Consider the following 16,851-nt stretch of genomic DNA (forward strand, 5'->3'; position numbering starts at 1 on the left):
ACGCATTTGCCCAAATATCCTCTCCTAAAACGCACGGATTTGGCCAACCCTGTAGAGGTAATTAAATGGCCATGTTGTTCTTCTTTGACTCGTTAAGACAGGTTTCAGATTTCAAGTGTCTCCCATTACACATCTGAGCTGCCACATTCATCTTCATGTCGGTTAAGTTTTATTGCGGCCGCTAGAGGTGGATGCAAAAACTTGGTCCTGGCTGGGTGGTATGGACTCATTGGATGGACAACAAGCTTCAACACATTTTCCACAAACGTTACGCGCTGTGGCAACGAGTGGCAACGGGTGCTATTATATAGTCTAGTGATTTCCTCGACATCACTCAAAGGGGCTGTTATCTTTCTATTCAATGAAGGTGTTGGGCTTTTTCGACTTTTATGGGCGTACCTGCATGCTATTGTGTATAAGTGGAGTTAAAGTGCGAGAGAATGTCACAATTCCACATTTGATGCGTCTACTTTGAAACATGTGACAGTGAGACATTGGATTTAAGCGGAGGACTCGAGAAAACTTGCTGCATGTCTGGAACTGGGACCTCACGCCGAAGAGAAGGGACAGCTCCGCAACATAGATTGATGTGAGACTTCAAAGAACATCATTGCAGGCAGGCGTTCTCCTAGAAAGTGATGTGACATAGTAACCTGTATGTTATCCTGCAAGAAAACATTCAGAAATTGTGATATTTGTATTAAAATGGAGATCAATTTTATACACGAGTAACAACTGTATACCTGTGTAACATCATCATCAAACACATCATTGTAAGATGAGAGCCTTCATTCCTTTGAACCGGGCCACATTTGGACTTTTATGGAGCTGCTTGAGTTTTCTACACTGGGTTCATTGTGGTTTAGGCGACAACCATGTGCATTCTAGTTTTATTTACAGGAGATTGCGTAACCATGAACGGAGAGAGATTCAAAGAGAGATTCTCTCTATTTTGGGTTTACCACACCGTCCAAGGCCTTTTTCTCCAGGAAAACAAGCATCCTCAGCACCCCTGTTCATGCTTGACCTGTACAATGCCATGACTACTGAGGAGGAAGAAGGATTGGGAATACAGGAGGTTACAGGGAAAGGATTCAGCGGGAAGGCTCATGGAATCTCGCGTAAAGGGAACTACGGCTATCCGCAGGGATACACTCGTGTGGCGCAACCTTACCGCGCGGCCCCTTTGACGAGCCAAATCCCTCCACTCACTACATCTCACGACACCAACTTTCTCAACGATGCTGATATGATTATGAGCTTTGTCAACTTAGGTAAGTAAGTGAACTGACTTGAGAAAAGTTTAAAGCTGCCTGATTTATGCCTTGCGCTCCAGCACCAAAAAAAATCCAAAATATGGTGGCCACTGATAAACCACAGTATTTTAAGCCTTAGAATTTTCACATGACCTTCTCACTGCTAATATCTAAAGGTTTAGATTCGTTTATATATGATTAAAAGCAATGTATATTGTCAGTATACAATTTCCTTCAATGCTGAAAACATATGCTTAGACCATGTTTTTTTATATATATATAAAAAATACCAGGTAGATTCGTCAAAATGTAAATTTAACAACCTTGATTATATTAAAATGAATGATTATGTGTTTTTCTTGAATTTGATCTTAATCATTAGACTACAATAAAAACCCTAAACATGTTAAACAAATGTTTCCACAGTAGCCTATGTATGCATATTCATTTTGTTGCAGAAAATGATGATATTCAGTTACATTTACAATTAATAGAAGTTATAGGCTATTCCTATTGTAGCAGGCCTTAATTTCCCGTGTGTCACCTATAGCAAGAACAATGCCACACTGCTCACAACTATGTTTGCAAATTTTCTTCAAAAGTCACAGTGCTGTTTGTCTGAGTAATATACATTTCATGGTTTTTGAAGTTAGAAGTCTTTTTCGATCTTAATATCAGATTCTACTTCAGACTTTCAGATGCCTGATATTAATGCAGGACCATATTTACACGTTAAAACACTGGTAAAAGCACAAACAATCCACATTTTGAAGACCATATCCATGCTCTTTGAATAAGGTTATGCGAAAGAAGAGTTTGACGGGACATTCTTGAAATTCTCAACTCTATGGAGATGAATATTCTCTTAAACTGTCATATTTGACTTACCTAGGAAACAGGCCATGCATTTTGAATAAATATATGTTTATCAAAATACTTCATAAGGCCCGCATTGGAGAATTTCTATCTTTTGAAATGGTCAACATTTATTGTAGCGTAAAGAAAAGCTTTCTTATAATTTACACAATGTTTCATCAGTAGTTCTGACCTTTGACCCAGAAGTTCATAATAACTTATCAGATGACTGTCTGACCTTGGTTAAATTGACCTTAATTATTTCCTGTTGTTAAAGAAAGGAAAGCGATTGAGTGAGGCCTGCACTTTTTCAGCACTTATTCCTTGTGGCACTGGGTCTGGGCAGTTAGATGTAATGGTAGTAGCATTGTTAATTCGTTTTTGTGTCATTTTTCATTAAGCATTACGTCCCAATGGAGAGTGAAATGTCTATTTAAGGGATAGTACACCAGCGGTAAAAAACAATAAAGTATAAGATTTGTTGTTAGGGAGCTAGTGAAATGTTATACTTGCTTACATGTGCCAGTATGATAAACAAAAACGACACATCTTACAAAAAAAGAGGCTTATAAGAGATATAGCTAAGGAGTGCTATAGCGTGAGCATGTCAAATATATTAATGCGAAGGTGCTGTTGGGTTTAAAATCCCTCACCTTGGTCTGTCACATCTGTTTCCACTTAGAGCTGCATGGCATGTACACAGTCAGCCTTGAAATCTCTGTGCTCTCATTCTGGGGACAGTCAGTGGTAAAGTGTGCAATGAGACTATTTACACAAGTATTACTACTACAGAAATAATTGACTTCACTACACTAATGCTACTACTAACTCCTATAATACTAATAGTTGTAGCATAGAAGTATGTTGTGATTATTATTGATTATTAGATCATTTACGTGATGTATTCACAAAAATGCATCTTCACTCTTGTGGACATAACGATGAGAAATTATGCAAAATATGTATAAATTCTCTACTCTCTCTTCTTCCAAATTGTCATTAAAAATGAATTCCATAAACAAAGTTAATTCCCTGAAACTGTGGCTGACACTTTTTAGTGAGTCAAACCACCTTCCCAATTAATCTGCAGCTATCTGACACTTGAAATGCTTTATATAGTCAGCTTCACTTCTGCGTCACATTACTGGCCATAGCTAATCATGGTGCAAGCCCAATCTGTAACAGGCAGACCTGACCCCTGACCTTTGTGTGTTAAGCAACCACAGACTTTCACTGTAGATAAACTATCAGTGAAATGGACTCACTGACTCTATGATTTCACTGGCTGTGCCAGAACACTAACACACCTCAACCCCAATCTTTTTATGCTGCTATTTAGCAACCGTGTTGGATGGTTAGCTGTCACTTTGTGTCTTCTTGACTGCATAATGGCATGCCTTTGATTGCAGACAGGGTTGAAAATGCACTCTGTTCGTCTTTGCTCTTCTTTGTTTGTGTTTGTATTGATAATTCCGTAACATTTTTTATGTGCACATTTTATATTGAGTATAAACTCGTTCATCATTGTCCTCAGATAAAACAAGTTTAAACAAATTGGTCAGAGAAAGATAAATATGGGTTTCCTGTATCAAACACGGCCAATGTATTGTATAGGAACTACAGGAGGTCAATATTAGGTTGGCAAATGAGGTCAAAGCAGTCACTCAAATCTTGTCAAAAAAAGGCTGTCTGGTCTCTTTTTGTCACGTTGAGGGGCAGACAAAAGTGTCTTTAATTGAAATCAGCCTGTTTTTCTTAACTGACAGCCCATTCATCATGGGCAGAGAATGCAGTTCGGCACACAGTGGAGGGCCTGTCTGGAAACTGCTACCTGTACTCAGTTGACTGATTAAATGGACTGGAGAGTGCTTTTGTTGGAGTCAAAATGTTTGGATTGGCTTTTGGAATGTGAAAACATTTGATAAATTACCTTTTTTCAGTTAGGTAGGTTACTGCTGGCACACCACATTCTGTCTGTGCAACACATTTTGTATCTATTGTAGCTCAGGGAAGGTATCAGTAATAATAATCACTGATCTGAATCACTGATCTGAAGGTTTATGCATTGCCTCTCTTAATATTATGCAGCTATGCAAATCCTCTATTTAGTCCTCATGGACCAGTCTTCTTTTTCAGTGGAGAAAGACAAAGATTTCTCCCATCAGCGGAGACACTACAAGGAGTTTCGTTTCGACCTGACTCAGATCCCAGAGGGAGAGGCGGTGACTGCTGCTGAGTTTCGGATCTATAAAGATGGCAGTCATGCCCGCTATGAGAACATTACCCTGAAGGTCACCATCTACCAGGTCATCAAGGAATATCAAAACAAGTAAGCACCAGCTGACCTTCATTTCAACCCCCCAAATCATCCCAATTCTATTTTTTTTTATATAAAGTACATCATCAACTTGTAAATTCTTGTGGAATGGGATATAAATTCAGCCATGTACATTTAAAATTCTCTCTGCAGAAACAGAATATATTGAAGGCTAGCTATAGAATAAACTGACCTTTATATTCTTTATGATTCGCATAAAGTTCCACAAGGTAGTTTTTCTCTAACAGTACTATGTACAGTAGAGTATCCTTAACATCCAGTTTTATACCTCTTTAGACTGTCACTGTAAATTGTGTCTAACATAACATCTAAATGTTATGAACTGAATTGGCTTTTGTATGTAATTGATCATTCTGTAGTTTAGAGTGGTGGATTCCTCAATCAAAAACCTATACGCAGGGAAGAGAAAGCACATCTTATTCTGTTTAACTGAGAGGAACCAGTCATCTCGAATGTCCCCTATTATTGTTTATAGGCATCCTGAATCACTGTACATAAAAGGTGCAGCCATGTGAGTTTACAAACCAGTTTGCCTTGTTCTACCTTGGCCTTTTTGCCAGATAGATTATCACAATGGTTGCTGATTTGGGTTTTGATGCAGGATATTTTGAGAATGGAAGAACTCTTTGTCATATGTGAGATGTAATCTCTCAGTGATATAGTTTTAAATGTATTTTCAAATTAGTGGATGAATAACTAAATAAATACTTTCATTAATTAATCGATGCATCAATCAGCCAATCAATCAATCAACCAACCAATCTATCAATCATCATAGCATAAAAGGGAACCTAACACATTGTGAAATTGAACACAGCTTAAAGGGCCAGTCAGCAGTTGCTATATCCATTTTTGGACCTATAAATGAACAACGTGTACCTATTGATTCTTGAAGAATATGACTTATAAATGAACTACGTGTACCTATTGATTCTTGAAGAATATGACTTATAAATGAACTACGTGTACCTATTGATTCTTGAAGAATATGACTTATAAATGCCTCATAAGCTTAATTCAAATGTCATTCCCCATCAGAACCCAAAATACAAGCTTGTCTTACTCTAATGTTTGCAAACAAAGTAAATGTAAACAAACACTATATTGCCTCAAAATGGTTAGAACTATAATTTTGATACCATAGATGTCCTTGTATCCGTAGCTCTGTCTATGAATTTGAGAGTTCTCCAGCCCCATTTCTCAGCTTTTAACCAAAACAGAGGCAGAGATACCGTTTTGTTATTGTTTCTCCTACCGATTGCCACTGAATCTTTTTACATTTATTTTTTATTATACATTTTTTTAGAGGGTAGATCAGCTTTAATATTGCAGATTGATTGTAATTGTCTCCATCATTTCCAATCCCCCATATATTCTTTGTGTGAAAATATATATATTAAATATATTTTCCTTTATTATTTTCTCCTAACCCTACCACCCCTCCCCTAATTTGAGTAAACTAATGGACAACAACACTTTGGCTTCTACTTCCGTCTTATACACACTATATACATTTTACGGACACATTATATTTTACAATAGTTATCTTTTGTTTGTTTTTAGTTGCATCCTTCAGCTCCACTCTGTCACTTTAAATGAGCTTCAAATTTGTGAGTGGATGCATTTGAAAGTGGCTGTCTTTAGATAACATTGTCTAAAGTTGAGCATCTGCACTTGGGGACATGCTTGTGTCAGCGTAATCCTTGGGAGGCTTTCAAATGTCCCTTTAAAACCTGCACTGTTCTGTCAAACACTTGAGGCAGGCAACTAGGCAGAAAATAAAAGACATCCTGTTTACACTAGCACATCATGGAAGTTTGGAAGGACTTTATCCTGATTAGTGCTTATTTCAAGTGTCTTCAAGGTCATTTGTCTCTTTTGAATTATAAAACCATGACCTGATATACACGTTTGGCATTAGATTGGTAAGTGACACAAAGTAATCAGAAATGCCACGAAATGGAAGCTTGTCGCAAGTATATATTATAATTTAGAAACTTAACTATACCTTTGTTTTATCTTAACTTTGATGCCAAATGGGGGAGAAAATCTAGAAGTTTCTGGGGGGGATTAAGGGCTAGATTAAGGTTATTTTTATGTTTCCTTTCTTTTATTAACTAAAAACATCCATTGTGCTGTTTATATTATATGTCTTCTATGGAAATCAGAGTAGTAGCTGTGGTAAATGCAGTCAGTAGCCTACACAGCTTGGTGTATGATGAAACAATCTTTTAAGATGAAGCAAACAAGAAAGGAGGCAATAAGGCTGCGTTTATACAGGCAGCCCAAATCTGATCTTTTACCCAATTATTGGCAAAAGATCAGAATTGGGCTGCCTGTGTAAACAGACTCAGCAACATGGTTAGGCATACATTCTGGTCCAATTATGTTTTTCCTTTGATTAAGACCAAACATACATTTTGACTTCATTTGCATTTGGGCATGAATAATATGTTTTCAATAAGATATTGAAACTTTGGAACAAACATACATTTCCATTTGCACATGTTAACTAAATAAACCGATTTCATCTATGAATTCTACAGTTTATCTTTGCCTGGTCTGCAAGTATTCTATATTCAGTACTTAACTTGGGTAGGAGCTCACCAGAGTTGAGGACCGGCACCTAAAATGTTCTACTGCTTGAGCTCCTGTTCCTCTTATAGAATATTAGCTCAAAAGTATTGAGGAGCTCCTGCACCTAAATATAAACAGTACCAGCACCCAAAATGAGTACCGGAACCTATTTCACTCTAAGTCAAGCACTGCCTATATTGCTCTCCTTTCATCTGACTGACTATTTGTGAACCTCATCCTTGTATCGCCAACCTTGTTCCGCCTCATTCTCACCACACCGGGCCCTTACAAATATAGTTCACGGATAAAGCTTTTCCATTAGCATGTTCACCACTTGTGAAGCCTCGGAAGTCCATCAGTTATCACTCCTCCTGGTCTATGTGTTGCCTGTCAGGCGGCTTGTTGCATCCCAGTTCAGTTGAAACCATGTGGGCCCATTAGGGGCTGCCTAGGGGGCTCCCATCATAACCCTCATGCCCACCTGCTTCTCTTAACAATGTTCCGGAAGTGGGAAGCCGTGACATAGCCGAACACACAGGGGTCTACTTAAAGCAGGGCCCACATTCACTAGCCAAATATGTGTGAGGCTGATTGAAGGGGAGATATGACCCTCTTGGGCTTTTCTGGAGGTCCTAGTCATTGAACTCTCCCATCTGAAGCCCCAGGCCCCAGTCATCGCATTCTCTTTTATGGCTCACCGAGGTCTGGAGCCATCACACATTTAGCTCCTCAGCTCCTAACTGTGACTTTTCGGCTTGATAAACATTATTCAGAGTTTCACAGTTCAGCACCTTTTTCTCTGCTCCTCCCCCAAGGAGCCATCATTAAGCTGGTGTTGAACTGCTCAACAGTTCAGTCACATATGGTTTCAAATTGGTGGTAGAGCAAAGACAAATCTGTTACTTAAATGTGTGTTTTCACTGCTTGGAAATTGTGGCCTTGAGTACATGACTGGTTGATTAATATCCTGCTTATCTATATTTTGTGCGGTTGTGAAAACAGATTGTCTCTAATCCGGCTAAAGAGTCATTAGGCACTCCTTAGAGAGAGGAGTATATTTCAGAGAAATTTACTTCAAAATATGGGGCTTAAAGGATAGAGCACATGGAACAACAAATTTAACTAGTAAGATACATTTTTGTCAAAGGATGTTTTTGGCTCAGATCTAAGAGAGAAAGCTGGAATAAATTGCATCATGTAGTGATTATTCAATGATACTTTGTTTATGTAATGATTTCCAATATGGCAGGTCAGGGCCTCAATAATAGTTTGACTGTTTCCAAGTCTAAACGACCCAGAGGAAGCATGTGTTCTCTCTTTGTGTGGCCCGTGCAAGTTATAACAACATTAAGGTGCATAAACAGGAATTTCATGATTAGTTCCAGAGCTCAAAGAGCAGAGTGAGGTCCTTCAGTTATATCACCCCTGTGTTAAATATTTTTTATCCAGTAAATCAAAGTTTACCCATAGTAATGTATGTGCATTGCCATCTGTCAAGTTATCACATGCATTCACTCGTTATTTTTTATTGATTTTATATAAATGTTTTCCTTAACAGGGATGCAGAGACATTCTTGTTGGATTCCAAAAAGATCAAGGCCTCTGATGGGGGCTGGCTGGTCTTTGACATCACAGCCACCAGTAACCACTGGGTGCTGAACCCACTGCAGAACATGGGTCTGCAGCTCTCTGTGGAGACTTTGGATGGTAAGGGAAGCAGTATTTTTAATCCAACTTTGTTGTTGTAGGGAATTAAATATAGAAAAGCAGTTAAACTTTGTAGTTACCCCAGGCTTCAAAAGTAGTTTGCCTTGAAATTATTTTTGTAATTCAGTAGACACTCTTGTCCAGGTAAGGAACAACCAGGCTTGGTCAATCCAGGAATGTATCTTTGCATACAGATTGGCAAGAGCAATTTCCATCAAAATAATGTAGGCCAGGGCTGTTCAATGTCAGTCCTGGAGGGCCAAAAAACCTCTGTCCAAATCTGGTGTGCCAGCTGTAGCCAGTGAAAGTGCTGAGAAATGGGGTGAGATTCTGGATAAACTGTCAGTGTTCTTGATGAGCTGCACAGCTCTGATGGCACGACCGGGGAGCCAGACTAGGAGAGAGTTGCAGTAATCCAAGCAAGATGATGAGTGACTGGTCTAGGAGCTGTGTTAAATAGCTTGTGAGAAATGAGTAGATATTCACTGATGCCGTAGAGCAGGGTTCCCCAATAGGCTGCCCACGTGCAAAATTTGGCCCGTGGGTGATTTTATTTGGCCCCCAAGTTTTCTGAGCAAAACAATTAAAACATAAAAAATATGTCATTTTTGATCTTGCACATAAAATACTGTAAAATCAACAGGAAATCAGCTCTAAGTGATTTTAATTTAGGAAATCTGTTCCCAGGTATTCCCACGCATAAATAGAGGCAAATGGGATCGTATCTCAATGTAATCAAGGTTTGAAATGATTCTGTTTTTGTGGGTTCTTGCGGTCAATAAGCTGTGTACAAATTATTTGTATGTTCCGTCCCCCAACCATGCGCTCAATGAAAAATCTGCCCACGGCTGAATGTAATTGGGGGCCCCTTCTTTAGAGGCAGTCTCTACCGGACCGAGTCATTGATGTTTTCTGTGAAAGAAAGAGAAACCTGGTTTTCCAAGGTCATACCCAGGTTCTTTGCCATCTTGGAGGGAGACACAGCTGTCCATAGAGGAGAGGACAGGTCTGTGTTGTCAAGGTTTGAGGTTGAGATGTTGATGTTTACCAGACATGAAGAGATACATACCATATCATAACCTGTGTGTCAGACGAGAGAAGGACAGATAGCGTTGTGTGCCCTATGCATAGCAAAGGTAGGATAATCCCTGTGAAGAGACAACAGAGCCCAGTGACTGACTGGGAGATCAACAGGGAAGGAGAACTGAGCCCAGGGGAACACCTGTTGCTTGGCTTCATGGTGAGGACAGATCATTTTCATGTCACGTAGTAGGAGAGATCATCCTGAGATGCCCATCCCTCATAGAGGTGGGGTTTCAGAGCAGGATCTGATATTTCACATGTCAAAAGAAGCTTAAAAGATAAAGGCAGTTTTAGCTAATGTGTTCTTTTTTTAAAGAACAATGTTAATGTTACAAAGTTTATTTGGAAAATAATGCATGGTAACTATCATAAATTGAACCATAATTCCTGCATCTAAGATTGGAGAAACATCAAATGGTTTTCATTTTTTTCATTGGTAGAAGTTTTTTTTGTGTGTGGGGAAATGAGGAAAACATTTCAAAACCCAAAGGAGTACCTGACTGTTTTAACAATTATGACAAGAACACTAGGAAGATGGATATTTTTATCTTCTTTAAAACCACAAGACATTGATGAAATGTTCTTTGGGATTATCTATGAATCAGAGACATTAGCTGATGACATGTGACAATAAATGTATAATAAATTATCTTTGGGGTTTGTGTGTTTCCCTCCATTTAGTATGATATATTACGTTACGTTAGGTTACATTATGAATATTATAGCAGTCGTACAATATCATACAAATTGGAAAACGGAACTTATCATACGTCTTTGCTCACATGAACAATGCAAGCTTACATTAATATACTCTAATTACACCATTTTACCCAATTTTGTTTTGTTTATTTGCTCCCTTATATCAAGGCATTTGATTAGACAGGATCTAATTATGCTTCTGTTTGCTGCTATTCACATTGCTTGTTGTTTTAAAAGGACGGAGTATAAACATGAAGTCTGCTGGCATCGTTGGAAGGAATGGGCCACAATCCAAACAGCCATTCCTAGTCTCATTCTTCAAGGCCAGTGAAGTGTTGTTGCGCTCTGTCAGGGCCGCTGGTGGAAAGAGAAAGAATCACAATCGCAACAAATCAGGTGGTCAACAGGAATCACCACGGGCACCCAAAAGTGGAGGTGGGCTTATTAAACTACACTCTCAGAAAAAAAGGTACCGAATTGTACTTAAAGGGGTACAAACGCTTGTCACTGTAAGGTACCCTGTAAGGTACCCTGTAAGGTACGTCCATTGTAACATTAGTTATAGGTAAATAATTGTACCCTTGCAGTTTATACCTTAAAAGAGACTAAACGTAGCATTTGCCTTTTTAGGGTACCACCACATTCTTTTTAAGCGGCAAAAATGTACTTATTTTCTATAACAAGTCCCTCAAGTTCATACGTCTCTCCACCATCCCACTTCTGACACAATTCAGGGGGTAGCCTGACAAGGACTCAAACCTGAATCCAGCGACTGTCAAGCCAACACCTTAACCATTACACCACTTGGTCCGTACCATTTGACAAGGTTACTCAGTGTTGGGTTAATATTAATTACAGCTCCTTTATTGTCACATAAGTAAGCCTTTCTAAAGACTTCAGAACTGGCAAAAGACATGCTCAAACTTTAATTAGCATAACCATAAACCACTTAAACTGGCACATCACTTCCACTCACAGGTAGCCCAAAATAACTAACCTAAAGCCCCGCCCCCACTAAGCCACGCCTCCATTGATTGTACTTTTATGTTAAAAATGTTGGGTACAAAAATGTAGCATTATACTAGATTATCTGCACATGTACCCTAAAAAGTACCAAACAGTACCATGTGAGATCATATGTGTACCTCTGAAGGTACATTATGCGTATTATTATCTTTTGTACCCCAAGAAACAATACTGTACCCTAACTGTACCCTTTTTTTCTGAGAATGAACCATAATTGAAATTGTTTTGGGTTTGGACTGGAGTAGGTTGGCAAATTAACTTCAGATAATGAAACACCTTTTGAGGTTGATGGCAAGCCTTCCAGTCCCATTTGTTATTTCCTGTCAGTGCATTAAACAGTCTGTTACACACTCCAGGATGTTATGTCTACTCAAGCAGCCTCTTGTTGCCAAGGAGCCTTGTTTTGACTGCATGCTGCTCCAATTAATGGATCAAAAGTCTAAATAATCAACTGCAGTATAGATGTAGCTCCGGGATCGACAACCCTAGTCCTCATGGGCCCGATTGGTGTCACACTTTTGCCACAGCCAACACACCTGACTCCAATATTCAACTTATTTAGAATACAATTCGTTTAATCAGCTGTGTTTGCTAGGCATGGGGGGAATGTGTGACACCCCTTCGGCCCCTGAGAACTGGAGTTGCCCATCCCTGATGTAGATCAATACAAAACAGATACATTTTCAAAATAGTAAACCTACCTGCCTAATCTATTACCTCTTTCAGCTCCTCATGAAGATGGTACATGGATATGAATATGTACTAATCACCTCACACAACTACTCTAGCTAAGCTACACAGAACGTCCACAATGACCATCTCAGTTGATTGCTTTAATTTGGCTGTAATTGTATAGAAGTCTTTGTGCACTTGCTTCAGCTTTGCAGCTGTTTTTAACTGATGTGGTTCAGTGCATTAGGGATTACCAGTCAACATCCCTTCAGTGGCCACATGAATGTAATAACCATACATGAGTTGGTGTTGCCATTTGCTGTTAACAGTTTGGTAATATTTAATGAATAATTGATTTGGTGTACATTTCCTATTGTCAAAAAAGAATTGTACTGTGGGCGAACAATATACCACAGTGCTCACAGATGCTGTATGAAAGAAAAAACTCATGTCTACAACTACAGTATATAATAGCCTAATGATAAACTTGCAGACTTGAGAGATGAATTCATTGTTTGTTGTTTTCAGATCATAACACCAGTGAGCAAAAACAAGCCTGCAAGAAGCATGAACTTTACGTCAGCTTCCGAGACTTAGGATGGCAGGTAGGAAAGATGAACCATACCATATCTACTCTGCATAGCATGGCACAGCTTAATGTCACAAGTGGTCATAACATGTGTTACAAATATGTGTGTGTAAAAAGCACCTCTTTTAGTTTCAACCATGGTATTAAATGCAGTAGACCAGCAACAGACAGACTTAAGAAAACACATGAAGTGTCAATAAAGTGTCTTCAATATTAAAGAGGAGGACTTTGATGCTTAATTTGTATTTTCTTTATTCTATTTGAAGGACTGGATTATTGCACCGGAAGGTTATGCTGCTTTTTACTGCGATGGGGAATGTTCCTTTCCACTCAATGCACATATGAATGCGACAAATCACGCCATTGTGCAAACCCTGGTATGTAAAAAAAACTCAAAAGATGCTTATTTCCCATGAATTCATATTGAATTGCTTTACCAATATGGTAATAATTAATTCCACACCATATTGATTTTCTGAGCTGCTCAAACTGCAGCTTTGGGTCATTCCACCAATTATCTGGGTCGTTCCACCAATTCAGTACCTTTTGAGAAGTAAAACGTTGATTTCACCTTATTGTAAAATTCTGTCATAAACAGCACATGTTCAACTTAATAAAAAACAAGTTTAACACGTTTTCTCACGAGGTAAAAAAAAGTAACAGGGTTGACTGTAACAGGGTTGACTGTAACAGGGTTGACTTTGTCAAAGCAACAAAATAACGAAGTGTTTACAATGATGGTGAAAACATGGAGACATGTTGGGGTTAAGTGGGTTAAAATCTTCCTAGAAGTCACAGAGGGTGCATGGAGGGACAAAATGCAGAATGTTGTCACTTAAGCAAGTCTTCATTCATGTAAAAAAAAATACGATTTATTGAATTCTCCATGTGGTCTATATTAAACGGGCTATTCATTTAATATAACAGGCTTTTAAAAATCAATATTGGTGCATAATTCCTACTTAAAATATCAAAAGGGATGCAAAAGGCACTATTTTCACGGGAATTACCCGTCTCCTTTGTATACTCAGTCCTTTCTATTTGCTTCCACAGGTCCATCTGATGTTCCCTGACAATGTGCCAAAGCCATGCTGTGCACCGACCAAGCTGAACGCTATATCTGTGCTTTACTTTGATGACAGCTCAAATGTCATCCTCAAGAAATACAGAAACATGGTTGTTAGGTCATGTGGTTGCCATTAATGGGCAAGCAGGATTGTATTTCAGATATGTGGTATTGCTGGAAAAGTTCATATCAATATAGATAGATCTGAATGTGTGTTGTGCTGTACAGTATTGTGTATATATTAGTTTTATTAACTTATTTATTTGCCCCTATTTTTGTGATAACACTCAATATTGTACAATGAATATTAGTCCTTGTATATTTGACATCACTTAGCACTCTCTCCTATAGGCCATAGCGAACATATACAATTACATTGTAATAGTTATAGCATTTCATTGTACATCTTAGTAAAAGAAAACCTCTTTGTACAATATCGATCTATTGGATCTTATTGTTTATTGGATACGGTTCAACAAGTATACCAGTTTTTCCAAAATATTGCTTTATTCAAGCACACCTATATCACTGTTTTTCAAACTGTTACATTGGATTTCATTTTCAAACCATTGTTTTAAACCATTATAACCACTCAAAAAAGGTTTACATATTGCTGCTACAGTTAAATGAGGTCATATTTTAGGACATACCAGTTGAAAATGTTTTGTGTAGCTATCTTACTTAGATATAGTGTCAATTATTTCATCAACATTGTATTATTATGGTTTTATAAGCACATTGTAGCCTATACTAGCTTACGTGTATGCAACTTGCAACACTCTCTTTGATTTCTCCATCAGATGTGTTAAAAGCAGAATCTGTATTCATGTAATTTGAGTAACAGCCTGGCACAACATTAATCACGTTAAAGGTCTGATGTAAAATAGTAAATTAAGTATTTCAAATAGGACTCCTTGAATAACACTCTAGGGTTTTTCCTCTGGCTTTGACGTTAATCATGTTTACACTGTACACAGGCTTCAAACAGTCTATCGTAAAATCTGTAGTTAGACTTCTGGCTATAAAATATATGTATATATCATGCTTTCTATCAAATAAGTTATGCTGAAATGTACTTCCTATACGTCAAATATGTCATACATTCTGTTGAATATATCTTTCCATAGCATTCACTGAAAAAACATGAGGACTGGCCTGCTATATTCTCAGACCCAGGAAATGTCATAGATCAGTAACAGTCTATTGTAGGAATATATGAGAACTAGATAAAAGTTGTGGAGTAGCTCCCTAAAAACGTACTTTACGGCCAGTATATATTTTCATTTTACATTCTCAATACGTAATGAATGAAACTACCCTAAGAAAATACATTGTTTGCCCAATTGTGGTTATATCACTGTTATTTTTGTATTATTATGGATATTATATTATTATTGTCATGTTGTTATGCTTCATAATAATTTGAGTAATATATGTTTGGGAAAAGTACACGTTATTGTATTATTAGAGTGTGGCTTATATATTATTAAATGATCTTTTTGAAAATATTGCTTTCAAATACTTTCAATGTTTTATAAACTAAACCAAAACACTTTAAAAAGTAAACAGACAACTTACATTCCTTAAAAGATTTTCCATTTTAACTTGAAAATAACTGTCTTTTTTCCACCCTCAAGGGCCCTAAAACACCAAGCCCACCTTATAGAAACTCAATTGACAAACATATCTTTATTCTATAGACTTCAATGCCTCTTTTTTCATCCAGCTGCCGGCCTCTAGGTTGTCTTCGTGTATTAGTGTTTGGAATTCTATGGATGTTTTATGCACTGTTGCCGGACTACCGTCTGAGATTTATAAATGTTTGACAAGTATGATATAAACATAGGGGTCCACCCAGGGAGCCTGTAAATCTGCGGTGTTGTGAGAGAGTGCTAGTATTTAGTGGTGCTGGGAGCTTTGAGCAGAGCTCTGCTCTCTCCTGACAGGGAGGATTACGACATCCTATTTGTTGCTGTGTGTGGTGATCTACAGTCACTAGGCACGAAAGAGGCATCCCTCCTATTTTGGAGACTGTAGAATAAATATATAGTTTAGACCATACAGTGCCCAAATGTTTTACCACTACATTATTGTTTGATGTATAGTATATATCAGTAACATCAGGGTTTGAGTTACAGTGGTGGAATAGCAGTGCTTGTTGTTGTGCTGTGCTCATCTTTGCTAGCACTAAGTCATGAAGGGTACTTGAGCCCTGCCAAGCAGCTGTTGGTAAGCCCCGTTGTGCATAGGGTTGCCATAGAGAAGTGACCGTTTTAAATCAACTAGCTAGGACATCCAAGCTATTAGAAAGATAACTGCTAAGAGGGAGAATATCTAAATGTATTCTGTTTAATCTGTTAGACACAAACACTTTGGAGACACAATTCAGTTCAAGACAGTTCTGCTTTTTTGACTACTGACAGTGCCCTCCTGTCTTTCAGGATAAAAAGAGAAACACCTCTTATATCAAGGCTATGATTTTTTACATAGTTGCCATTCCAGCTCCCACTTAGCTGAAATGGAAAAAAATAACAAATAGTTAACCATTGAGGAAATAGCCCCTAATAACCACTAACACACCAAGAGCTGGATTCATTGAAACTTAGACATGTTTATGCAGTATACATAAAGTATATTTTTTCATTAATTATTTATGCAGTAGCCTAGCAGCAGGTAGCCTAGCAGTTAGAGAGGCCAGCCAGCAACCGGAGGGCTGACAGTTTGAATCCCAGGTGTGACGGGAAAAATCAGGCGAGAACAACCAGAGAGTTGTTGGTATCAAATCCGCGTTGCATGCGGTTGTGCCCTTGAGCAAGGCACTTAAAACCCCACAACAACTGCTCCACTGGCACCATAGTAGGCTTTGGCAGCCCACTGCTCCAACCTTTCCAACATGTGTGTATGTGTGGCTTTCGGAGGGGTCGGGATAAAGCGGAAGTGAAATATCCGTTGGACCTTCTGTACAATTGGACGAATAAAGTCA

At 38.3% G+C, this 16,851-nt stretch overlaps 1 protein-coding gene across 1 annotated transcript; it reads left to right on the plus strand.

Annotated features, from left to right (window-relative positions):
* The first annotated feature begins 120 nt into the window (after positions 1-120).
* On the plus strand, positions 121-15,376 carry LOC115153430 (bone morphogenetic protein 5). Its single transcript, XM_029698868.1, has 7 exons — positions 121-1,274; positions 4,248-4,440; positions 8,585-8,733; positions 10,753-10,950; positions 12,742-12,818; positions 13,069-13,179; positions 13,856-15,376. Exons 1-7 carry the CDS (start codon positions 779-781, stop codon positions 14,003-14,005), a joined length of 1,374 nt encoding a protein of 457 aa, XP_029554728.1. The 5' UTR covers positions 121-778; the 3' UTR covers positions 14,006-15,376.
* Positions 15,377-16,851: the final 1,475 nt, after the last annotated feature.

The sequence above is a fragment of the Salmo trutta genome, chromosome 18 (assembly GCF_901001165.1).
Source record: "Salmo trutta chromosome 18, fSalTru1.1, whole genome shotgun sequence".
NCBI lineage: Eukaryota > Metazoa > Chordata > Actinopteri > Salmoniformes > Salmonidae > Salmo > Salmo trutta.

What these genes read in the sequence shown, in the direction of transcription:
- LOC115153430 (XM_029698868.1), top strand. Translation starts at nt 779, where the DNA reads ATGAGAGCCTTCATTCCTTTGAACCGGGCCACATTTGGACTTTTATGG. An exon ending in TATGAGCTTTGTCAACTTAG is followed by an intron (nt 1,275 to 4,247) that starts GTAAGTAAGTGA and finishes CTTCTTTTTCAG; the next exon opens with TGGAGAAAGACAAAGATTTC. An exon ending in ACGGGCACCCAAAAGTGGAG is followed by an intron (nt 10,951 to 12,741) that starts GTGGGCTTATTA and finishes TGTTGTTTTCAG; the next exon opens with ATCATAACACCAGTGAGCAA.